We start from the raw sequence: 25,861 nt of genomic DNA on the forward strand, positions 1-25,861 counted from the left end.
CGGCTATCAGCCTCCGCAACCACCCCCCCCAATAAGGCGACTTGCGATTGGCCAGGGTAATGTGCTGCCCGGAGAGGAAGACGGTGAATGGCTGGAGCGGGAGCCTCGGGCGTCGATTGGCTGCGGCGGGAAGGGGCGGGGCAGCAGTCGGGAAGGCGGAAGCAACTGGCTGAGGGGAGCCAGGGGGAGTCTCTGGCGGTTCAACATGGCGGAGGGGGCGGAGACGTTCTCCCTGAGGGAAGTGCTGGTGGCGTTCACAGCCTGCGTCAGCGAGCAGCGGGAAGTCCGCGTGGACCCGTACCTGGCGGGCTGGAAAGGCCTGGTCCGGTAAGGCTGGGGCGGCGGGGGGCTCCCGGGCTGCGACTGGCCTCAGCCGGCCCGAGGCCCGCCCCCGGGCCGGGGGTCAGCGGCCGCCCGCGAGGCCCCGCCCCGGATTTTAATTGACAGGGGTGCTTGGCCGGCAGCGGCGGGGAGGGGGGGCGCGCGCCATCTTGCAGCGTGCACTGCCGCGCCCTTCGCGGTCACGCCTCGCTCGGACGCGCGGCCGGAGCCCTGGGCGTGGCCGCCCGGCCCGGCCCGGCCCGTTAACCTCGCCCCGTGGCGGGCCCGGAGCCCCCGCGCCAGCGCTGCACGGGGTGGGGGGCGGAGCAAAGCTTCCGAGCGCTTCACAGCGCGGGGCCAGCCGGAGCCCAAGCCCGGGGAGGCTGCAGGAGGCCCCTTAGAAAGAAGCGGGACGTGAACCGGGCTGAGCACTTAGGAGGGGCGATAGGGCACCGTAAACCCGGGGTCAGGTAACTAGCCGCGGGCGCACAGGCCCCTGGGGAGGGGCAGTGGTGCCCTCGCGCGCCATCCGCCGTCAAGAAAAGTTCGTGGTAACGCAGAAGCTTGTGTCCCTCGCCAACACGCGTTGGTCCAAGGAAAGATCGTCCCTCACCCGCCTTGTGTCTCTGATGTCACCCTCCTACACGCTTTACAGGAGTTTAATGCCAAGCACCTGCCTCAGCCCCGCCCCTTGTGATCTACATACAGGTGAAGCATAATTAGACATGACGAAATTCAATTTTGAATTTTTAAATCATCAATAAATATGCTTCAAACTAATTAAGTTTATCCATTTAAATTTTTGCAGTTGCACAAAATTATGGGGGGAGGGGGAGAGATCAGACAGATTATAGACATTGAGATTCAAAAAGCCGAAACTTTATAACTTAAATTGTCAACATCATATGTCAAAACACACAACGTCACTAACCTTACATCAAACTAAGTTCTTAAGCGGCTTTTTTTTTTTTTTTTTTTTTTGCTTTGCCTATACGTAAACTTTGACGGTCTCTGAAAATATTTTTCATCAGTTTGTGTGTGTGTACAGTGAAATCAATGTTTATCAATAAATATTTACCAATAAAAACCTAATCCTTCCAAGCCTAACACTGAAACATTGCCTCTTGATCGTCCCTGAAAAGGTAGCTGACTCGTCCTAGGCACAAAGTGGCTGTTAGTAGATTACATTCTATATAGGTTTCAGAGTAAACAGCCGTGTTAGTCTGTATTCGTAAAAAGAAAAAAGAAAAGGAGTACTTGTGGCACCTTAGAGACTAACCAGTTTATTTGAGCATGAGCTTTCGTGAGCTACAGCTCACTTCATCGGATGCATAGCATATTGTTTTGTTTCATGGTCTCTGTGTGTATATAATGTCTTCTGCAGTTTCCACGATATGCTATGCATCCGATGAAGTGAGCTGTAGCTCACGCTCAAATAAACTGGTTAGGCTCTAAGGTGCCACAAGTACTCCTTTTCTTTTTTCTTTTTACATTCTATATAGTTAACCAGTTTTGCTTTATATTACCAACACTTGACTCTGCTACTGTCTTGTTTGTAAGCCTGTTCCAGTTATTTACGACATCACCTGTAATAAAAATGACCACCACCTTATTCTTCCATGTATTCCATGGAAGTTCAATCTATGTTCACCAGTTCTGGTCTGTCCAATAATTTCCGTTATAAATTAAGACCGATCTAACTCTTAACCACTTAAGTAAGGTCACCATTTCAGCATCATTTCTCAAGCTCCCTTACGCTGTTACATAACACAATTGATTTTTGTTTTGAATGTAGGTTTCTGAACTGCCTGGGCACAATTTTCTCCTTCATTTCTAAAGATGCAGTGACCAAAATAGAGATAATAGAGAATTACCGTAATAGTGACCAGCGAGAAAAGTACTTGACCGTTCAATCCATGGTGGAGTATGAGTTGGCTAACGGCCTGGTTGATCTCCAAAAGCGATCTGACTCAGGCTGCAGAACCTTGTTGCGCCTCCACCGAGCCCTTCACTGGCTGCAGATGTTCTTGGAAGGACTGAGGACTGGCAAGGACAACTCCAAAACCTCTGTGATCTGCTCAGAGACATACAATGCTTCCTTGGCTAACTATCATCCCTGGATTATTCGCAAGGCTGCTGGGGTGGCTTTTTGTGCCTTACCCACTCGAAATACATTCCTTGAAACCATGAATGTGGGCACAGTTGAAGAGGCTGTGGCTATGCTGGGGGATGCTTTGCCCTATATCTGTGAAGTCTATAAAATCACAGAGGAGCTCTATGCCCAACACAAACTGCTTGACCTCCCCTAGCAGGGGATGTTTGATTAGAATATCTCACTATTGTAATTGCTGAAAGAGTTCACTGTATTGGGGATGGGGATGGGGGCACTCATGTAAATAATTGATTATTTGCACTAAAGACTGGATTCTCTTCCTCCCTCTCCCCCTACCCTGCCATCTCCAATAGGTCTCTAGTAGAGCCCATAAATAATTTGATTGATACTCTTTGGCCTTTTAAAAGAGAGCTGACTTAATTCTTGGCTCCCCTTTTATTAGAAGAAATTTGGAATAAACATTCTAAAGCCCATGTTAGCTTGTTTAAACTTAAAGGATTTATCTCTCTCCTCTGCACTGAACTCCTTTTTCAAAACTTTATCAGGTCTTTATTTGTAAAAGCCAAACAAAGCCCCCAGCCACAAGTGATCACTTAATCTTTGTAGCTCCAATGCCTTTAAACAAAAGTAGTGAGGAATCTCCCTTTGTCCTACTCATGGGATAATGCTAAAATTCAGCTAAACTAGGGTCAGAACCTCTCGCTGTGGTATTATAGGGCCTGTGTACAGATGACACTCATTGCCATTCAGCCACTTGTTCTCTGTTTAGGTTAACAAGGTGATGTGTGTTACAGGGCCTGGAATTTTGGTTTTGCTGCACTGCAATGCAGGACCCTTGAAATTATGCTGCTTTCTTACAACAGTGAGCAATTGATTGCAGACCATCTTCATGGCAGCTGGTCATCACTTGCACTGGATAACGCTTCCTGCCCCGTCTTCTCCCACTCATCCTCACAAAAACTAAATGGTGTGGAGGTGTGGTATAAGGATACATTCCCCCTCCCCCATTTTTGTGTGGTGCTGTTGAGACAGGAAGACCCTTTGTTATTTTCTCCCTCTTCCCCCGCCCTCCCCCAAGTTTTGCTGCTTGGCATCGTGCCTTTTGGGGGTGGGAAATAATCTTGAGTGCAGACTGCACAGTACTGAATCACAGAATAATTCAGAGCTTTATGGAAGTTGAGACTACAGGTACAGAAGCTACCCCTAGAGTAGACTTTAGGAAATAAAGGGAATGCTGAAAGCCTAGAGAAATGAAGTCCTGCTGTCTGGGTGAGGCAATTATGATTTGTGCTATACATAAAATCATAGTGTTTGCTGAAGCTTAATGCCTTGCAGTCCAAATCAATCAAAGCTTTAAAAGGAGGGTAAATCTTCATGCAAGTGGTAAGTGTAAAATTGTTTTAGCAAGAATTCCTATATATGTTGTATATATAATAGGTGTATACATAGGAAGAGGGATGCAAGCTGGTTATAAAATAATGAATTGTACTTTCAGATATTTTCAAAATTTATCTTTCACAACAGTGCATGGATATTTCAGAAAGAACACTAATATTACTGCTGTAAAACTATTTTAAGACAACGTTCACACCTCTCACACTGTGCCCCTGTACATTTTATTAACATTAATAAAGTGATCTAGATAATTGGAGGCATTTAAATGGCCACAATAAGGCCACAGTGCTGGAATTGAGTATTACCTCATGGGTTTGGACCTAGCTAGCCACACTACTCTCCCTTAAATTACGTTAATAACTTGCCTCCAAAGAGTGGCGTTGTACAGGAATGCCTGCCTTTCTCAGGTCTTTGAAGGCATGTGATCTTGGGTCTCGTACATTCAGGGCATATTGAACCCAATAATGAGTGGTTGCTTAATTAGTCATTTGGCTAGTGACCAGAAATGAGACCAAATAAATTTAACAGCAGATTCTAAACTCTCAGCTGCAGCATGCATCTCTAGATCCTGCAGATCAGAATCTGTGCATAGAGTATTTCTTAGCTTGAGGATCAGGAAAGGAGGGTTTGCCCCCATCTGATCCAAGGATAGATGTTTACCCACAGTGATTAAAAGGTATTTATGCCTCTGGCACATTTCACAGACTATTTTCCTTCCATGTTAAGATATTAATTTAGAAAAGCCCCTTTTAAATTTACTGTAACTTTAAAACTGCTGTTTACACACAATGCCATGGGGTAGCTCCCCCACGTATTAAGACAATTCAGGTAACTCAGTGTTCCAATGTCTAATAAATACTTGCTGGTTTTTGTTTTATTTTAGCTAACTGAGTTTTCTTTCTGGTCAGATGTTCTTGATATTTCATCTAAAATGTTGTGTTGCATATTTTGCGTATGATCAATTTCATAAAATATTTTAAAGTATCTCGCACTACATATGATGTGAAAAAGCTGCATGTATCGTAAGTAACATTTGCGTAATGCCTTTGTTCCAAGGGTTTAATATAAAGAGGGAAACGTGAAAACTGTTTCTGTTCTCCACCAGTATGTCCAAGCTAAATACTATTCTTATATGATCAAAGCTGTAATACATGATTTGCAATTTCCAACAAGTGGTTTTTCAATTAAAAAGTCACTTATCAGTGGAAAACCTGAGTTTGCTTTGTTTCTACTAATCTGTTGGTCCTGTTTTTTTTTTTCAAATGGGGGTTATATATATGATGGCTAGATTCCACAGGGTGGTACATACACTCAAAATCCACACCTTTCTACCAGCACCCTGCAATCTGTGTGGCATCTTTAGCAAATTCCTATGCATATGCATTGTTTAGTGATGCTTCTCCAAATTCTGAGGTTCCTCTTCTGTCCCTGCTCTGGCCATGTTCAAAATCCTAGCCTCTATCCCTTACTGCTCATTAAGACCGGGGTCCTACAAACTGCTCTGGGGGGTTGTAAGCTGCTTTGCACAGAAGGCCTCTGCATGGTGTAAGGGCCCAGCCATGCAGAGCAGCTGACAGGATTGGGGCCCAAATTACTTTTGGGTTTAGAGAGTCCGTTTTAAGCAGAAAGTGTTGTCGGACATGTGGGCCTACAGCTGCAGGGACTGAAAGTAGGTTTTGAGGAAGGGTCCCAATGAACTTATCTGTGCACCAGAGGGCGCTCGTTCATTGGGTGACAAACAGGTACAATCTCTTTGCCTCTGTACACGTATTAATCTTGCACCATTTGGCTCTAAATTTCCTTTTATCTTAGAATGAATGTGTACTTAGTTTAGTCTTATGAAACTACTGAACATACTTTAAAAATGAATCACTTTCCCCTCTGCTCATTAATTGTATTTCCATTGCACGTGGGGGCTGGTCATGATTAGGGATTCTATTGTGCTAGACTCTATACAGACAGAACAAAAAGATGGTCCCTGCTCTGAAGAATTTATAATCTAAGTAAGCCAGTGACATTAAAAGGAGAAGAAAATATATTTCTGGAGCAATGAGTTGACTTTGCAGTCACATAAGGATTTCAGATCATTCTCTGCTGGCCTGTTCCATCTGTTCATGTCCTTAGATATATTCCTACACTTACATTCTGACCCTTTACTGAAGATTAGGGAATGATGCATAGAAAGCTTACCAAGAGATCTACAGTCATGTCAGTTAAACAGTAAAACACAGCCCACTGTACTCAGGAAACTCACAACCGTGTCAACCTTCATAGGGATCATACAGCAAGCTAAACACTAAATTTAAATGCACAAGTATCATTCCTCTAATTGACTTATTGAAAGACCTATTCTAACGTCTAGTAGCAGAAAACAGTGCTTTTTTCATTGGTGCTTTGAGACTAGGTGCATGATGGAGTATCAATGCATGCAGAGCCAGTAAGAAGTGCACCAGTGAGCTCAAGTGTTAAAACCAGAAGTTCTCCAGTTTAGATCTTCTGTCCTCCTCAGGATAAGCCTCGGTGCCTAAATGACTGTATTCTGGAATAGAGATCCATGAAGAGTTGCACTAAGGATAACATAAATAGTAACCCCATATGCAAGAAATCACAGTTTTGCCAAATGACTTAAAAATAGCTGCACAACTTACCTGTCCTGGAGTATAGACTAGCTCTCTGCTCCAGACAAGTTCCAGTGATGATTCTGAAGGAGACTCAAATCTGTGCCATTGGATGACCTAAAATTAAAAAGTTTAGGATCCCTGCTGTCTGGGCCACTGAGCACATAATTCCACAGCTCATTTAAAAATAAGTTCCACACCATTCTTTCATTGCAGGTCACCTTTACGTAGTTAGAGGGTTCCTGTCCCAGTGTGATTTGAAAACCAGCAGGAGATGCAACGTGGTGCTTTAGCTAGAAAATTAGTCACTGTGCCTGTGGATGAAAAGGCTCAAATAAGAATCAGGAGTTTGGAGAATGAATTTAGTACCTGGGGATGAACTTGAAAGGTTATGGAGGAATAATAGGTCCCAAAGAGAATGAAGAGCTGAGGCTGGGAAAGTGCATCTGTCATGGGCGAGAAGCACACAGTGTGTCCCCAGAGAACACCGAGTTTAATGGCAGCATTTAATGTTTTACTCCACATTCTAGCAATAACTATTCTATATTTCTCTGCCACTATTTCACCACTCCCACGTCAAAGCCAAGCTGTATTGTCAAGGGGAATGCTAGAGAAGTTATTCAGAATGCCTAATAATGTCTGCCCTTATTTTTGATGTGTTCTCAACATATTGCTTGTTCCTCTTCCTTATGACTAGACGTGATGACAGGGACCCTCAACATTCTTACGGTATCGCACCGAGTCCTGGGATGGAAAAGGGGAAGACCCACTGCTTTAGCAGTTTTCCTGGGACCAACATAATGTAGATTGAAGAGGGTGACTGGGTGTGTTTTTTAATCCAGCCAGTGATTTTCTCTAAAACTGGTTTGAGAGTAAATACCCAGCCAAACCTGTCCCCATGCTTCAGGCTGTTTGAAAAGAGGAGCGACATTTCAGTGGACCCAAGAAGGTGAGCTAAGCCTCTGAACTTTTGCATGTCTGTCTACAATGAACCTTTTGAGGTTTGGCCATCTGCTCTGTTACACTAGAATGGCTTAGGTGTTTGAGCAAGGGATGGGAAGCCAGGACACCTGGATTTTATTCCTAGTTCTGCCACTGACATACTGTCTGTCCTTGGGAAAGTTATTTCACCTGAACCTCTAGAACAGAGCTTTAAATCACAGATTGCAACACCTATGGCAACCTTTTTTATTGCCATCCCTTTTCTCCCCCTCGCCCCAAGGTGCACAAAGAGCTTAGGGTATCCAAAAAGCCCTTTCAGTTATCTAAGGAGCCTGATCCTGCAGCTTGCTCTGGGCCCTTGAACCCCACTGACTTTGCAGGGATACATCCTACACCAAAAATAGGTCTTTCCATTGATTTCAATGTGCTCTGCACCAGACCCTCAGCACTTAGCTATACACTCCCCTCCAGACTTCACTCTTGCAGGAGTAACATGGGGTCCACCCAGCAACACTCTCACTCGTGTAGGATCAGGTTCTCCACACGTCCCTCTTCACCCAGGGCCTATAGGCACGATCGCTGCCCTGCATCGGAACAAACCCTTGGTAACACTAGTACATCACGCAGCTACTGAAACAGTCAGTCTACGTGGGATCTTCAGATATCACATCATCTCTCTGCTCAAACCATAATGCCAGCGTGATTCCGTACATACACCATCAGGTACACCTCCGTACCAACTGCTTTTCCTTTCTTTGCAAGCAAAACAGTGGCCCTCGCCTTCTCTGCTTTGAGGCTAAGATCACGCATAATGGCAGCTGATGGGTCCTATCTCGGGAATCTGCCTTGTCCTTGATGATCTAATAGTCCTTGCCAGCTCTAACTGCTCTTATTCCATTGCCCCTCCCACAGTGCATGAGCATCTTCAGATAGAAACATCAGGTGCTCTGAAACAGACAGAGCCCATAAAGCATGAACCCCTCAGGAGTCCCCTGCTCACACCGAAATGGAGCCATGACAGCAAATGAAAAACAAGACATTCTCGCAGCCTGATGGCCAAGATGTTTGAGGGAGTGGAGATAAAAATGCAGTGCAGAAAAATAGCCCAATGTACACACAACCCTCTGCTCCAGAATCAACGTGGAAGTGGGCCCTGAGCTCGCTCCCATCTGCAGGGGATGCTTGTGCAGTTATTCATTCAGAATGGATTTGAACAAGATCAGGCTATTGGAGTGGATGGAGCCATATCCTGGGCTTGAAAAATTCACCTTGCCAAAGAGGCCTATAAGAATGATGAAGGGGGGAAAGCCACCAGCAAGTTCAGGCACCCCGCCCCCAGCATCACCTACGCTGCACACTCCTCCACCACCACCACTCCCAGCTGCTGGGTGCATAACCAGCATGCAATCCCTGGACACCACTTGAGAGCTCCTCTGGCTGGTTGCAGTCTGATAATTCTGAAGCCTCAACCTCCTCTGGGCTTCTCCAAGGAAAGAGGAACTCTGTCCTTCCTTTTCCCCACTCAAGCTTCCACCCTGTTGTTCCCCCACGCCTCTAAAAGCCTCCCAACTCTTGCATGTTTGGGGCCTCTCCTACCCTCCCTCTTCCCTAGCCTGTTGGCTGCTAGGAAGGTCTTTCCGAAAGATTATGCCCTGCAGAAATTGATGGCTAAGCTCACCCACACACCAGGGAGACAGTTTGTCAATCACCAGAAATTAGCAATGTTGGTTTTTCTATTCCCTGGCTATACCAATTGGATGGGCCTAAACATAGTCCAATCTATCACAGGCAATACAATGTACATTGATAAGGCCTTCCCTGCTCAGCCCTCTTTGGAATTGAAAAGTGCTCTCCTTTGGGTAATCACCAAGCACTGCAAATTGCATGAGAGTGGTTTTGGAAACAGCCCTCTCTGATGGACTAGAATGGTTTTATAAATAGGTAAACTGAAGTACAGAGAAGGAGAAAGTGACTTTTCCCAGAGCGTATGTTAAGTCAGTGGCAATGCCACGGACAGGACCCAGAAGTCCTGATTCCTAGTCCCGTCACTAGCTGCAGGCCCCATTCCATCCTCCAATAAATAAGAGCCGTTTCCCCACATTTACAGGTATTTGGAAAGTGTCCAGTTCCTGTAATCTCCCCACTCTAGCATTGACAGAATCCAAAGCGACACTGTCTACTGTAAATACACTTGGAGTGGGGGAATCCCACAAATGAGCTGTTCAGAGAACCATGTGTGGCTAATTTTGCTTGCCCGTTAGACACAAAGCAGGTCCATCAGCCACAGTGCAGTGATGAGTACTGTACATTGTGTACCCTGGTGCCATAGGACCACACAGCTGCAATTTGTTTAACTGCAGCACAAGATGACTGATCAAGCCCTGGCAAGAAATAAGATATTGGATCCCTCTGAAAGCAGAGCAGTCAGTGATTGCTATGATTTATGCTCCCCACTGAGGCTTATTATTGCAAGCAGCTACAGGATATTTACTGTCTCATCTGCAACTAATTTCTGTTACTTTTTCTGCCAGACTGAACGAGATATTTACATGGGAGGAGGGGAAGAAAGGACAGAACCGGCTGCTGATTGGACCAGAATCTTTTTTGTTTGTTTGTTTCCAGCAGAATTTTTAGCTGAGTTATAAACCTCTAGGGTTAGACGGGCATAATAAAGAAAGGGCTGATACCAAGTAACTACAGTGGAGCAGCATCAACCCAGGTGTGGAATAAGGATGGTCCTGAGGTTACAACATTGGACTAGGACTCCTAAGAACAGGGCTCTGTCACTAACTCTGTAACGATGGGAAAGCTACATAGAATCTGAGTTCAAAAGTGCCTGAGGTCCAGATCCTCAAAGGTATTTAGGTGCCTAACTCATATGGATATCGACATGTTTTAATAGTTACCAACCGAGAGTCAACCTCTCTTTAGGAAAATAAATAAAAACGACAAATACAAAACAAGACTAAAATCGATTATTTGAATCAAGGTTGGCTGCTTGCCGATTTAAATCATGATTAAAATCAGTGATTTAAATCAATCTACCCTGAAAGGAGCCTAATCTCAATGGGTGTGTGCTCAGAACTTTCTGAAATGTAGGGCCCTCTAAGATCTCTCACATAAGAACAGCCATACTGGATCAGACCAAAGGTCCATCTAGCCCAGCATCCTGTCTTGCGACAGTGGCCAATGCCAGGTGCCCCAGAGGGAATGAACAGAACAGGGAATCATCAAGTGATCCAAATCATCAAGTGATCTCTCAAGCTGAGCACTCAGTATCATTTGTCACTTTGAAAAATCTTGGCCTGTTCGTATAAGACCATCACCGTGGTATCTGGCTATGTTACCCAAACAGAAAGTACAGCAGGCACTGTTTGGGGAAAGCAAACATTTACTCTACTAAAAGGCCAGATCCTGAAAAGCGCAGAGCACTCGCACCACCGAGCTTCAATCAGGCCAGTGTATAAAACACGACATCCGCGCAGAGGCACTCTGGATAAGATGATCTGCAGTAATCAAGAGCTGTTGTTGATACAACACACAAATCCAGGTGTCTGGGAAATTTGCAAACAGGAGACAGTTTCTGCAAATTTCACGCTGTGAAAGAGGTCATGTAAAGCAACTTTAGTCAAATTGGATCATCTCCAGGGCATGGGACGTGATCCTGCACGCCTCCCTCAAGCAAATACAGACTCTTCCTACTGAAGTCAGTGAGATTCCAGGCCTGAATACATGCCGCTCACTGAGTGAAGGGAGCAGGATCAAGCCCCTGGTTTGCAGAAGAGCCCATGCAGAGGTCATTGCTGGATATTTGACTACCGAGGACCAAACACAGAGTTATTTATTTAATGAATTTTGCAAAACAAATTCGCGTGCGTCATTCTCACCTCTTTCAATTCTATTTGACAAGATTTTTTGGGACCTGCCACCACAAGATTCTCTCTCTCCTTCCCCCCCTGCTCCCTGTGGCCTTTTTAAATTTCCTGGGAAGCATGAGCTCTGAGAAGAGCAAAGCCATGGCTAGAGCCCTGCTGCTGTACCTTAGTTTTGTCAGCTCCGCGGCCCACGGACGCACATGCATGTCGGCTCAGTTTAAAAAGCCGGGTGATTATATCCTGGGAGGCTTATTCCCTTTTGGAATGAATACCATGAACCTGAGCGAGCGACTGGAGCCCAGTGTCGTCGTGTGTGACAGGTCAGAAGGGGTCTGTCAAGGATATCATCCTAATTGGCATACAGTGACTTTGGTCACCCCCCCGGGGGTAGGGGGTGGGAGAGGGAGAGGGGCTTTTATGTAGCAAACAATCTGATGTCTTAGTCACAGAGGACGACATTTGAGGCGAGTTCGGAAGAAAGAGCGCTATGGTACCCAGCGAGGTGGGGCGCGGAGGGCATTGCCACGGCGATGGCAGGTGCTGGAATGGGAAATCTTCGGCACTCTCCCGCTGATGTTATTCACTCCAGCATCAGATGCCACCACTCACCTCCAAACACACTTTGGTCAGCAATTTTAATGGTGCTGGCCTGTTTGGCTGTTCCCACGGAAAGGATTCTGCTGCATCTGCCATGATGGTTTCAATACGCTGTGGGTTTAGACCGGGCTGTAAGTGTGCATGGGACACTGACAGAGCATGGTGGCTTCTTATCGCATTTGTAACCCGCTGGGAAGCTCACCAGGCCTACTGGGGGCAGATGCTTACAAACCAGGATAAGAAAGATCCCGGCTAGGTGATGAGCACCCTCCACTCTCACCAAATTCAGCCAGAGCAGAGGATGCTCAGCACTTTGCATGATTGGACCCTATGCACTTACACGTTCCCATCCCTGCTCAGCAAAGCATTTAAGCACCTAGACTTTAAGGCCAGAAGGGACCATCGTGATCATTGCGTCTGACCTCTGCACGTTGTAGGTGACGATACCTCACCCGCCCACTCCTGTAATAGACCCCCAACCTCTGGCTGAGTTACCGACGTCCTCAAATCAGGGTTTGAAGATGTCAAGTTACAGAGAATTCACCATTTACACTACTTTAAACCTGCAGGTGGCCTGTGTCCCACGCTGCAGAGGAAGGCGAAAAACCACCAGGGTCTCTGCCAATCTGACCTGGGGAAAAATTCCTTCCCGACCCCAAATATGGCGCTCAGTTAAACCCTGAGCATGTGGGCAGGACCCACCAAGCAGACACTTTAACTCTAAGTGGAGGCATTCAAATCAATGGGAATTAAGATCTTGCTTATGTGCTTTGCTGAGTTAGAGCCTACATGAAGAAGGGCATCGCTGAAAAGTGAGGAAATTCTTCCTCGGCCAGTACCTGCTGCGTTAAAGCCTCAGAGCACAGAGGCAATCCAGAATTTTGTGAAACGGGTGAAATTTTAATAAGGGACACTTAAATTTGGAGAAGATTCCACAAGCCCACATGCAGAGATACGAGCCAACCTGGGTGCAGTTCATTGCTTCAGGCTTTGGGGTGAAATCTGGCGTTCTGGATTACTTTTTGCTTTGAGTCAACTCCCAGGAAAAGCCAGCCTCAGAGGAAGCAAGCCTCACACAGATCAAACATGGGGGGGGGAGGAGGAGGGAGCGGGGGCGCGCCAGGGGGCCCATACACCAACTCCAGAGAGCAATCAGCCCCATCTCCCAGCGTACAGTCCTACAATAGTCATTACTCTGTAGCTGAATGCTGTAGGCAGGGCTCAGCTCAAGCTAGAGAATTTATTCATCTCGCACACTAGCTCTTACCTGTGTACTTGCGATTGATATTTCTTTGTCAGATTCCCAAATTAGTCACATTTACAGGGACGATATAGGCTGCCAACAAGCCCAGACCAAAATGGCAATATGTATACACACCTCCATTTGCAGGGAGTGGAAAAGAGACCCTTGTGTCCCATCCACTGTAAAGGACAGAACTGAAGTCAACAGCACACTCCACACACAATGGTCTAGTGGTTAACACATAGGGAGTCAAGGGCACTGGGTTCAAATCCCATCTCTGCCACAGACCTCGTGTGTGACACAGGATGAATCACTTCCCCGCTCTGTACTTCAGTTTCCTCACCTGTGAAATACAGAGAATATATTTACCTACCACCCAATGGGGCTTCAAAGCTGAATTCATTAGTGCTTGGAAATCTTCAGGCAGAAGGTACAAAATCTTACAAAGGTCCTGGTTACAGTCAAGCTCTGCTGATAGTTAAATCACCTCCTGTAGAATCCGGATTTGCTAGAGGCAGGCTCAGCTATACCGGTCTGCACATCTGTGCTAATGCACAGCTGCCGAGAGCTCAAAGAGCATAGAATAAATTCATCCCTGGTGCAACGGCACTGATCAGTCTGGCTTCATGCAGTTCTAGGTCACTGCTTTGCTGTTTCCCCTACCTGCAGGTTATATGCTTCTGGCCTGATCTGGGCTCTAGGGATGAAGTTTGCCATCGATAAAATCAACAACTCCACTTCCCTCCTCCCGGGAATAAAACTGGGCTATGAAATCTACGACACCTGCTTACAGCCTGTGGTGGTCATACAGCCCAGCTTGTTATTCCTGACCAGGGAGGGCAGCACTGGCATCAGAGTCCTGTGCAGCTACACCGACTACCAGACCCGAGTAACAGCTGTGATTGGGCCTTACGTGTCAGACCTCGCTCTGATTACAGCCAAGCTCTTCGGCTTCTTTCTCATCCCGCAGGTAAGTCTTTGGAGAATCACGGCTTTTGCATTATAGGGGTTTGGCCCAGAGAGGGTGAGAGGCAGGACTGCCTAGTGGTTAGAGTGCTAGCCTGGGCTTGGGGAGACCTGGGTTCAATTCCCTGATCCACCACAGACATGGTGAGTTACTTAGTCTCTCTGTCCCTCAGTCCCCTGTCTGTAAAATGGGGCTACCTCTCAGGGACGTGTGGATAAATGCACTCATGACTGTGGGGCTCAGACACTGCGCTGATGGAGGGCTATTGAAGTAAGACAGAGGGGTTGTGTGTTTCCTGATCACAGGCGAGCTCCCTGGCTGGTGCCAGCAGACTGCTCTGGAGAGTGAAGCCGCCTTGCTGTACAAGTTGCTGCTGTTGATCCAATAGGTCTAAACGCTGCTCCCTGGGTAGCGTTTGGGCCTCTGGCTGGTAGGTACTGAGCACTCTAGATTCCTATCAGTGGAATCAAGGGGGCTTGGCCCCAGGCCCTCTGCCTACAGAGGGAAGCTCAGTTTCTTGATACTAGATCCCCTTTGAACAGGCGGCAGGGTGAAAATGCAGAGAGCGGAAATGACCAGCAGTGGGCGTTTACATACTGGGGAAAGTCACTGATTTTCATCCTCATGTCTGCAGTCTCCCCAGTCAGTCAATCTACCGCCTTCTTACGCCTTTACCCTGAACCCGTCTTTTAGGCACCCCGCGCTATCAGATGTGATGGGACTGGGTGACAGGCTGGAATCGGTGGTTCTGGCTCCCAGTGGTTCTCTCCAGGACCAACTTTGGTCTCACGGGTACATCTACACTGGAGAGGTAATTTCCGGCGTGGGCGGACGTACGCACACTCGCTCTGTACGAGCTAGAGAACCAGGAACAGCAGCGCAGTTGTGGCCGCGCAGGCGGGAGGATGGTCTGGCCTCCCCCAGCACAATCCCATCCGACATCCTAGGTTATGTATTCAGGGTGGACAGCCCGGCCCGCAACCTGCGCTTCCATGTCCACACTGCTGGTTTTAGCATGGTAGATCAATCAGAGCTAGCGCGGGTATGTCTGCCCAAGATGGAAATTATACCTCCAGTCCAGACAAGGTGTTGGAGGGAATATCTTTGACTGGGCCAACTTCTGTTGCTGAGAGTCTCAAGCTGAGCTCGGGGTGGCTTGAAAGCTTCTCTCTCACCAACAGAACCTGGTCCAATCAAAGATATGACCTCCCCCACCTTCTCTCTCTCTAATATCCTGGGACAGACACGGCTACAACTACACTGCATACCTCCAGTCCAGTGCAGACGTATCCAGACACACTGGTCTCTCCCCCATTTCCAGGTTAGCTATGGAGCCAGCAGTGAGAAACTCAGCCAAGAGGAGTATTACCCATCCTTTTTCCGGACTGTTCCCAGTGATAAGAGCCAGTCGAAAGCCCTGGTGCAGCTAATCAACAAGTTTGAATGGAACTGGATTGTGGCCATTGGGAGCGAAAACGAATATGGCCGTGAAGGCCTAGGCACCTTCTCCAACTTGGCCACAGCCCAAGGCATCTGCATAGCCTATGAGGCATTGATTCCTGCTGACCCATCAGCCCCACAAGATCACCAGAAACTGGAGAAAATAATCAAGTACATCAATGAGACCCAGGTGAATGTAATTGTCCTCTTCTCCGTGGACAAGCCAGTGCAGGCCCTGCTGGAACTGTGGATCAGTCATGGCTTCAGCCAGAAGGTGTGGATTGCCACTGAAGCCTGGGTGATGTCTGACATAGTCACCTCCATCCCTAACATCCAGACCATTGGGACAGTCATCGGCTTTACCATCAAGGGAGGCATTGTACCTGGCTTTCAAGACTACGTCACTGACCTCTTCGCATCCGTCCAGCAGGAGAGCTTCTGCCGGGCTTCCTGGGAGTACAGCCGCGACGCCGACTCTCCAGTGCTTGGCCCGCAGTGCAGGCAGTGCGACAATGTCTCCCTGCCCGACATATCTCACTTGCTGGAGAACCAGCAGACCTACGCGGTGTACGTCGCAGTGTACAGCGTGGCCCAGGCGCTGCACCAGGCGCTGGGGTGCACGGCGGAAGGGTGCCCCAAAGCGACTGTCAAGTCCTGGCAGGTGAGCGAGGTCCAGAGTCTCAGCAGCAGCTTTTCCACTCCGACCCATCTGTCACGCTGCTGGCTTTCTCCCATCGGTCCTTTTCCAAATGCTAAGATTAATCCCCCCTGCCGTCTCCCGACATGAGCCCGTGACTTGAGCCACACTGACCAACTCCTTTAACTCAGGCATAGGATCTGCCATAACGGATCATCGTGCCATTGGCCCATTAGGTCCAGTTTCCTGCCTCTGGCAATGGCCAAAATGTGGTCCAGTGGCCTCTGAGTCAGGAGACCTGAATTCTATTCCTGACTCTGCCACAGACCTTCTGGGTGACTTCCAGGCAAGTTACTTGCCCTCGGTGTGCCCCCGTTTCCGCAGCTGTAAAACCGGGAAAGCGGTACTTTGAGATCTACAAAGGAACAGCGTATTTATTAACACAACCCCACACTGCAGTAAAGGGCCGTTAAATGTGCAGCAGGTCCCCAAGTCAGTTCCACACCCAGGATAATGCTAGGTCAATGCTTTATAAAAAGGGGAGATTCCTTCCTGAGCCCAGCAGTTACCAGCTGATGTCCAGAAGCCTGAGAGCTGATGGCTGCTATCTTAGCCTGCCCAGGTGACAAGTGATTTCAATCAGAAAATGAGACATTCATACCCAGCCCACTGCCACACTCAGAGCAGGTCTGTCTCCCTGCAATGTAAACCCAGGGTTAGTAGAACTTGAGCCAGCAGACCCTGGGTTTGGTAACCTAGGGCTTGAGAGGGCTGTCTACCCTCATTTGTAACCCCAGCTAGGAATCACTGTATATGGGCTCCAGCACCCACCGTATTATGCAGCCCTGGGGCCGACCAGCTGTACCCTAGATTTCCTAGCGCCCTCCCAAAACGTGGCCCACACTAGCCCTTTGTTCGTGGAGCAGCGTGGGAAAAGGTCACTGTCCACCAAACTTGACCATCCAGAGGACAAAGAAAGGTCGGCCCATGGGATTGTGGGATACTTTTGGCGGCCTTCCAGGGCATGAGTCAAATGGGTCTGTGTCTACATTGCAAAGCAATAGGGCTTGAACCCTGGGTCCTGACTCCATCCTCATGGAGCCCTGGGACCTTGGATCAGAGTCCTGGGTTAGTGTGATGTGTGTGTAGCCGGAAGGGGGGTTAGCCTTGAGCCTGAGTTTGACACCTGGGCTAATACTGCCATGTAGACACACCCTGTACACTGTAGTCATGGGGCGTGGTTGTAGCTGAAGCCGACATACCCAAGTTAGCTTTAATTGATTTAACTTGGGTCCCACAGCAGCAAGCTTCAGCATGGGTTGTACACAAACCCACCCCAAACCCTGGGCAATTACTTGTGGGGTTAGCCTGGGCTGAAGCGCTTGCTGCCACAGCTTTACTGAGCTCGCTAGACGAAAGCTAGCTCTGCTACGTCGGGTCAGGCCGCAACAACACCCAGCGATTGCAATCCAGACGTACCCAATATCGGCGAGTGCTTGGCAAAGTCTCTCAGCCTCCCGCCGCCCACTGCCAATCGCGCCTTCTCCCCTTTTCTCTGCAGCTGCTGGACATCATGAAAACGCTTCGGTTCACCCTTGATAACCAGTCATTCCAGATGAACCAGTTCCATAGCACAAACCAGGGCTACGACGTCATGTTTTGGAGCTGGCAGAAAAACAGCCTCCAGTATATATCCGTCGGAGACTACCGGGGGTCCTTAAGCATCGACACGTCCCAGATTCGGTTTCACACCCTGGATAACAAGGTAAAGAGTGATTAGCAGCACCTCTGCCCTCACAACACAGTAACAAAGCTGCACCTATCTACCCACCCAGCTTGCTTGCTGTGGCCACTCAGGACTTATTGGCTACAGCAGTTCTTCCTGCTCCCAAACAGACCCCAGCTGTGTGAGCTAAAGGAGAGTCCTCCTTAGCAGTATAGGGACTCAGACACAGAGCTCTGGTCCTACCCAACACGGGGCAGTGGTGCCCATACTCAGCCCGTGTGGTTCAGTGTCATCAAATTGCTGCTGCTGAATGTCTGTGGCTTTGTTCATCTTCCAGAAGCCTGTATCCACGTGTTTTCAGCGGTGTGAACCAGGGCAGATTAAGAGAGTGAAGGGATTCCACCTCTGCTGTTATGACTGTATCGACTGTGAAGAAAACACCTACCAGGGCACCAGAGGTGAGGCTTGGGAAAAGCAACTGTCTGAATAACCCATATCCCAGCTGACTTTAGGGTCACACAACTTCCTCTAAGGAAAATTGGTGTCCAATTCTATGCTGTTCCTCTGAGAGGCTTGGTGTACAAGATGCAGACCATGGGGAGGAGGGACAAAGGTGACTTGAAGCCATCTTTGCCTGGCCTGATCCTGGGCCAGTGCTGCTCCCACCATAAGTTTGGAGCAACCCTGGGGCTGCTCTATTTACAGCAGCCTCCAAAGGGCCGAGTTACAGCTCCACATTTCTGTAGTGATATGGGCTGCAGACATGTGCTCCTGCCCTTGGCCTGCTCCTAGCGTACCCCCTACACTTGTGAATAGGCCAGGGTTGGTTATGCCAGCCCCATGGTGGGGGAATTTCCCCCCAGTACCTTGTGACACCTTTGCAGCCCCTGTACGCAGCTCGAGTGGCATGGGGTGGGTGAGCATCTTTCACTTGCCTATTGGTCTGCCCCTGCTACTGGCCAGTGCAGGATTGTTCCCTATGATATATTCTCCAGTGCTTTGTCCAGCATCCTTCTGAAGGGCTCAGGTGACAGCCAACGCAGGGCCAAAGCAGCGGGAGCGAGCCTATGTGACATGACGGGATTTTTTTTTTTTTTTTTAGTTTTGTGAGAAGGTGAAAATGATCATTGTGGCACAACTGACGGGTCTTTTGGAAGCAGGGGCGCCTGCCTGATGGGGGGAGAAGAAGCGGAAAATACAGGGCTTGTTTGGGGGTGGACAGGGGAGGATATTGGCTAGTCACAGGCTCTGGGGACCCTGAAGATGCTTGCATATTTCCGGCGACTGTAGGAACTGCATTGGCTGCTCCGTTCACCCGTGCCGGTGACCCGCCATCACGAGCTGCCTGCGGCAGGGTCATTGCAGCCCAGAGAGACGGCGTGCAAAGCCGTGCCCAGCCTCACGTCCCCTCCTCATTGCTTGTTTTCAGAGGACTTGTTTTGCACTGAGTGCCCAGAGCACCAGTGGTCACCTATTCGAAGCACCAAGTGTTACGACCGCAGCGAGAGGTACCTCTTCTGGGACGAGCCGCTCGTCATCGGCTTGCTGGTCCTCATGCTCTTCGCCACAGTGCTGACCTGCCTGTCAGCAGTGCTCTTCCTTAAGAACCTCAACACGCCCCTGGTGCAAGCGTCCGGGGGCACCAGGAGCATCTTTGCCCTGCTCTGCCTCTTGCTGACGTGCCTCAGCTTCTGCCTGCATATAGGGAAGCCCAGCACTGTCAGCTGTATGGTCCAGCAGCCCCTCTACGCCCTGGGCCTCAGCGCTTGCTTCTCCACCTTCTTAGTCAAGTCACTGGAGATCGTCTTGCTGACGGAGTTCACAAGCTGTCCCAAAAGCTCCCTGCTCTGGGTGACCCAGAAGAGGGCTTGGCTCGTTGTCGCCATCGCCTGCCTGGTTGAGAGCATGCTCTGTTTTTGGTACATCTACTCGGTTCCAGCCATCCCGGCGAGCAATTACAAACTGCTGCACTCCCAGGTTCTGATCGGTTGTAGGGTTCAGTCCTGGTTCGCCTTCATCATGATCCACGGCTACACCGGCGGCCTGGCATTCATCTGTTTCCTCTGCACTTTCATGGTGCAGACCCCTGCCAAGAGGTACAACATGGCCCGGGGGATAACATTTAGCATGCTATCCTACTTCGTTACTTGGATCGCTTTTGTTGCCACCTATAGCACGGTGCAGCCCACGCAGCAGCCCGCTGCGCAGATCTGCAGCGGGCTGCTGTGTGCGCTGGGGCTCCTGGCCTCCTACTTCCTCCCAAAATGTTACATCCTTTTGTTTAAGCCCGAATGGAACACGGTGGCTTATTTCCAGTTACACCAAGGAGGGGCCTCATGAGAAGGACTCCCGCTAACCAGACCTGTTCTAGGCTGCTGTGAAATAGAAGTTGGGAGGGCTTTAAATGTTAGCGAGGATGGTTTGGTTTGTAATGACTCCATGAGCTGCAGTCGAAAGACACAATTACTGTATAAAATACACACACAGCCCTACCTGGTAGACTGAAGACTAGAACCTTTCCAGCTAAAAAAAAATATCACAGGGTTCTGATGCTTGAACTAAAAGACTATGCCCCAGGTAACAATAATAGTAGGTCCCACATCCTCTTGGGCCAACAATAAGCACAGGGAGACATTGCTCAGTCAGTCACCTCCATAAAGCCAGCAACATTACAGGTTCCATTTAGCAAGCATCCTAAGGTTCAGATGCTTCTCTGCAGCATCTGTTCCTGTCGGATCTGCACATCTGAGCTGGGAACCTCACCAGACCCAGCTCCCTCAAAAGATTTCCAGGATTTCCCGGTTCTAGTCAGGGCAGAAATAAAAGCCGGCCTGCTTCTCTCGTGCTATTTCTGTACATCCATTTCCGGTCCTGACCAGAGCATGGAAATGCAGGAGAGGCCACAGAAAGAAGGGATAGCATGGGGTGGGTGAGGAGAGGACTTGCTCTCACGGAAGAAGCAGATGCTCAGAACCCCTCGAGTGTCAACTGGTGAGTTTCCAATTCCAACTCAACGGTAGGGGAAAAAAATAGTTATGGTCCAGGAATTGCCAAGTACATATATACAGATCCTTTATTAATGCTCTCCAAATATGCATCACAGACAGCATGGATGGGGGAGAGAACCCACTGAAATGCCTCTGCGTTGCTGCTAGGGTGAGACCCACGTAGAATTGTATTCAAGGATCAGTTCCTCCAGCCCCAGCAACTAATTTAAAGGCTGGAGTTTGATTCTGGCTTCCATCCTCCTGGATGCTTCTTAGTATATATGTTTGCTCTGTTCCTAGCGCCCAAGCTTGCTTTGCAACACACTGGGTTTGTAACTCCAGGCTAGCGTAACAGGTGTTTATTAAAAAGTAATAAAACCAAGACATTCTGCAGCCTTGGATTTACTTTGTAGAAGTTACAGTGAATGAAATCATTTCACCATCTAAATCAGCGGCAGGCCAAAGGGGCCACCAAAACCCAAAGAGACTCCCGGATCCATCTCAGACCAATATACCATATTTCATGCTGGGATCTATCATTTCTTTGTGCTGCCCTTTTGCCTTAAAAGATGAGGGTGACTCCCATCTGCTTGAAGTTAGCTGTGACCCTGGGTTCTTGGAAAATAGCCAACGTAGCTTTGGGGTTGGGGCAATTTTTGCATGCCCTTGATTTCACCTTGAGGAATACACAGAAGGGGGGTGGGGTACATGGGAGGGGAAAGATATGGGAGAAGAGAACAAGAGTAGGTCACACCTGAAATGGGGGGAAAGGGAGGAATTGGAAAAAAGAGTATAATTTTTCTCCTCACAACTGATATAAATTAATGCTGGAATCCCACCTGAGCATTCTGGTGACAAACTTTCCTCTTACCATTTATACCGTCCCCAGAATCCTTCAGTATACAGGTAAGAATGTGCTATTCCTTAGATCTATCTAATCTATCTATCTACCACTGCATATATTTGTACCGAGGCTTGTAGAAACCACATCTAGATCAAGTATAAGGGGAAAATATCTGGCCTGATACAAGGGACATATTAATCGTCTAAATTTGCTCTAGTGTATTTTTCACCAAGCTGCCTTTGCAAAGAACATGGAAATGAAGTGAAAATAGAAAATGCAAATCTTGCCGTCCCAAGTCGGAGCAAAATGCTCCCACAGCCTCTGCAAACATGCAAAGGATCAACCAAAAGACCCACTCCTCACCCAGTGGGACCGTTTGCATTGGGATAAAAACAACAAAATCCTTGTTGCAAATTATGAACTACATGTAAAAAAACCCCTCACCTGTTCATAAAACAGGCTCAGGAATTGTCAGATCAAGTCAGAGCAGTGGTTTGTCTAATTTAGCAACCTGCCACCAACAGTGACGAATAGCAGCTGTTTCAAAGGAAGGGGTAGGAAACCCTATAAACGGACAATTATGGAATAACTAGCTCATAGAAGTTCCTTCAGAGCTGGTTAATGCTCGGAAACATGAGGGTTTACATATTCTCCATTTTTAAAAAATCCTATCTAATGTAAATGGATGTTTTCATTGTCCATAGAGTTGTCCAAATCTTTTTGAAACTCTACCAAGCTCTTGGCATATTTCATTGCAATGAGTTCCACAGGCCAATTATTGCATTGTGGTGTGTCAGCTTCGGCTTACTACAAGCATCAGCCCAGGCTCCTTCAATTTGGCCCATTTCTTAGGGGCTACATCCAAACCCTAAAGATATGGGTTTTTTGTACAGCTGTGTTAATGGAATTAGATAGGAGTAAACAGAAATAGTAGGAATCTCCACTGTCACTTTCTATCTCCATACATAGCAACAAACATTCATACCCTCAAATTGATCTTTCTGCCAACTGCCTTTTCGGTTCATTTCTAATATATGGATTGCTCCAGAAGCATCTGCTGTCTGTGCAAAGCATTCCACACATCATTTACACTCTGCGTAGAGAGAGACATGCTCTGGGGAAGAGGAGGGGAAGCACAGAGGGAGCGTGCAAACTATTTATTGCAAAAGTTACAAAATTCAAGAGGGGGAAAGGTTTGATCCCATAGGAAACAAATGCATTAAAATCAACACCCCTCTCCGAAATTCTAATTACACCCAAAACAAAGATGGGACACTTATTCTTTGGTTACCTCGCAGCTGCTTCGGATACGTCACTGAATATTTTCTTAACGAGAGGTAGAACTTTATTATAGACGATCCCTCTTTCTGCTACAACAGTCAGAAGGCATTTTGGGCCTGATCCTAAAGCCCACTGGAAAGGACGACTCACGATGACTTCAGTAGGCTCTGGATTAGGTGAATCAGGGTTTTTAGGACTGCAGGTGGTCGGGATCTCAGGGATACGTCTCACCTACCCGATGGAGTTACCTGTAGTGCAGCAGCGGGTAACACCGCACTGAGACAAGGGAAAAGTGCCTCCTACTGAATGCACATCACTTCCATCTTGGGCTTTCCTTGCTATCCCTACCCCAACCCTGGAGATCACAGCCCGACGTGGCACTGCTGCCCACGGACATGGCAAAGCTTCGTCATCAAAGGCAAGAGGGAGGCAGAAGCTTCCTGCCACCCGGTGGCTACTTCTGTTGGTCTTAGAGGGGGAGCTGCCTTAGGGGCCATTTGCATTCAGGCTACAGTGCTACGAAACCACAGTAATTATGGGCCTCAGCCAAAGCCCGCTGCAGTTACGGGAAATCTTTCCATTGCCATTTCTGGGAAATTACTCTCTTGGTCTCAGTGCAGCATGGAGGCTAGTCACTTTGGGCTAGATTTACAAAGGCCTAAAGATGCAGATGTGTGTCTAGAGGGATTCACAAATGGCACCTAACCGGATTAGGTGCCTAACTCCCATTGCAAGTCACTGGGCATTAGGACACTTGCAAATCTCACTAGGCCCCTCCCTGCATCCTGAGGTACCTAAATACCTTTGGAAATCTGGCCCTTTGTTGTTAAATCTAAATTAACACGTCACCCTCCCAATTCATTCCCCTCCCCAGAGCAGCATCACCTTGACATGATCGGATGTCACCACATCCCATTCTGCTGAAGGCTAGCTGCTTTCAGGAGGCAGGGGATGGTAAGCCTATTGGAAGATCCCAGATCTCTCAAATCCCGCTCAGAAGGCAGAGCCACGTTACTGCCTCGGCCCCCAAGGAGCAGCTTCTTTTGTCCCGTTCAGAGCAGGAGGAGAGGAACGAGAGCGTGAGAGCGACAGGCAGAAGGGAAGAGGCAGAGGAGAGCTAGAATCCCAGGAGTGAAAAGGGGCAGCAGATGTGTGGATATGAAGGGAAGAAGAGGGGTATGTTTGCAGGAAAAGCATCATTATGGTGAGAAGCTGGTGCTGAAACACCACCATGCCGAGCACCAATACAAGAACGTTTAGACAGATCTTATGAATTTAAAGGGGTTTATAGTATTAGGATGATCTAGAATAAGAGGATCTGTTCCATGGCATGTAGGCAAAATGCACATACGGTTATTCAAAGCCAGATTTGTGATTTAAGATGATTTTATCTTGTATATCCCTATACCTGCCCCGCCTCAAACAACTCCCCACAGATCAGGCTGTCTAGCTTTGAAATAATATGGCTCCATTATTCCCCCCCACACACACACACACACACACACCAAGGAACACACATGCTATCAAATAATCCAGATTAAATGAGGCACTCTTTGTGATGAAGGATCTGACTCGTTCATGGTGCTATAAACCCCTACGTGCACGGGACCCACAAAGGCAATGGGGAAAAAATGGATGACAGTTTATTTGGATGCGGGAAAACAAAATACTGCTGCAATTTTCAAAGTCCTTTAGGGTATCCGGGCACTCAATTCCCAGTACTTTTAGGCATCACTGAAAGGCTCAGTCCACACACACACACACACACACACACACCCACCAGCTGCACAGGGAACTTCCAGCGATATTGCTGGATTCAGCCACAGCTCGTCTATTCAGCGATCAGTTCACAGACAGCATCAGAACAGATGCTCTGGAATCGTTACAGTCATGGGGCTTGATCCCAGTTCCCACTGGAGACAAGAGTGAAGCTCCCACGGACAGCAATGGAGCAGGATCAAGCCACTGAATTAGCCTGGAAGGGAAGCAAACCAACCAACCAAATGGAGACTAGCTTTCACTGAGTGGCAATGGAATCAGTGAAACCAAGCCAGCGGGCACATTTAAAGCGCCGTGCAGGCCACTCCAGAAGCATTCATACGTCTGTTTGTTTTTCCTGCCATCCATTGACTGGGGCATTTGTGCTCTGGGCAATGTAATTACTATTTGTTCTTTCAGTCGAGTGACACTTTGGTTTTAAACCCACTAGCAAGGTTTAAATTGTCTCTCTATCACCCTGTATCAGAAATAAATGCACCGTTGCGACTATGGAGGTATCATAGCCCAAGCTGCAGAGGACAACATGTGTCCAAGTTCGTTCCTTGCTTTGGGTCTCTTCTCCCAACAGTGCAGGGAGATCCGTAGCCCTGCTCGCCCTTGGCGACATGTTTGATCGGCACCTTGGATAGTTGCTGTTTATTAGCTGTTGCCTGCGGTGAAAGGTAGGAGCCATCGGGACGCTAAGGTGGGTGAAGGCGCACGTTCTCTCACTGCGAGTGAGATGAGTACATGGGTATTATCACCTCCATTGTACAAAGGGGGAAATGAGGCAGAGAGGGGCCCATGGTCACACAACAAGTTGATGGCAGAGCTGGGAACAGACCCTAGGATCTCCCTAGGCAAAAGGCCATGCTCCTTCCCATGAATATATTATTAAGTGTATACTATCTAGTGCAGTGGTTCCCAAACTGGGGTTCGTGAACCCCTGGGGGTTCACAAAACGTTACAGGGGGTTCTCAGGAAAAAATTCCCTAATGGCGGACAGAGCTGTCCCTAGGGACCCCAGGCACCACGGGGCCAGCAGCCTGGAGCCCCTGGACTTCCAAGAGCTGAGCAGATTAAAAGCAGGCATATCTATCACACTGAGGAGATTTAA

General features: G+C 48.1%; 2 protein-coding genes across 2 annotated transcripts; both read left to right on the plus strand.

Annotated features, from left to right (window-relative positions):
* Positions 1–162: 162 nt before the first annotated feature.
* Positions 163–5,029, plus strand: CPTP (ceramide-1-phosphate transfer protein). Its single transcript, XM_074975510.1, has 2 exons — positions 163–327; positions 2,117–5,029. The coding sequence occupies exons 1-2, from the start codon at positions 206–208 to the stop codon at positions 2,628–2,630; spliced, it is 636 nt and encodes a 211-aa protein (XP_074831611.1). The 5' UTR covers positions 163–205; the 3' UTR covers positions 2,631–5,029.
* Positions 5,030–11,405: 6,376 nt separating this feature from the next.
* TAS1R3 (taste 1 receptor member 3) lies at positions 11,406–20,214 on the plus strand. The gene is made up of 6 exons (XM_074975325.1): positions 11,406–11,584; positions 13,774–14,074; positions 15,393–16,172; positions 17,710–17,913; positions 18,212–18,332; positions 19,304–20,214. The coding sequence occupies exons 1-6, from the start codon at positions 11,406–11,408 to the stop codon at positions 20,212–20,214; spliced, it is 2,496 nt and encodes an 831-aa protein (XP_074831426.1).
* Positions 20,215–25,861: the final 5,647 nt, after the last annotated feature.

This window comes from Natator depressus, chromosome 18 (assembly GCF_965152275.1).
Source record: "Natator depressus isolate rNatDep1 chromosome 18, rNatDep2.hap1, whole genome shotgun sequence".
NCBI classification, from domain to species: Eukaryota; Metazoa; Chordata; order Testudines; family Cheloniidae; genus Natator; species Natator depressus.

Coding starts and splice junctions, on each gene's coding strand:
- CPTP (XM_074975510.1), top strand. CDS start 206: ATGGCGGAGGGGGCGGAGACGTTCTCCCTGAGGGAAGTGCTGGTGGCG. Junction 328..2,116: donor GGCTGGAAAGGCCTGGTCCG/GTAAGGCTGGGG, acceptor TTTTGAATGTAG/GTTTCTGAACTGCCTGGGCA.
- TAS1R3 (XM_074975325.1), top strand. CDS start 11,406: ATGGCTAGAGCCCTGCTGCTGTACCTTAGTTTTGTCAGCTCCGCGGCC. Junction 11,585..13,773: donor AGTGTCGTCGTGTGTGACAG/GTCAGAAGGGGT, acceptor CCCTACCTGCAG/GTTATATGCTTCTGGCCTGA. Junction 14,075..15,392: donor GCTTCTTTCTCATCCCGCAG/GTAAGTCTTTGG, acceptor CCCCATTTCCAG/GTTAGCTATGGAGCCAGCAG.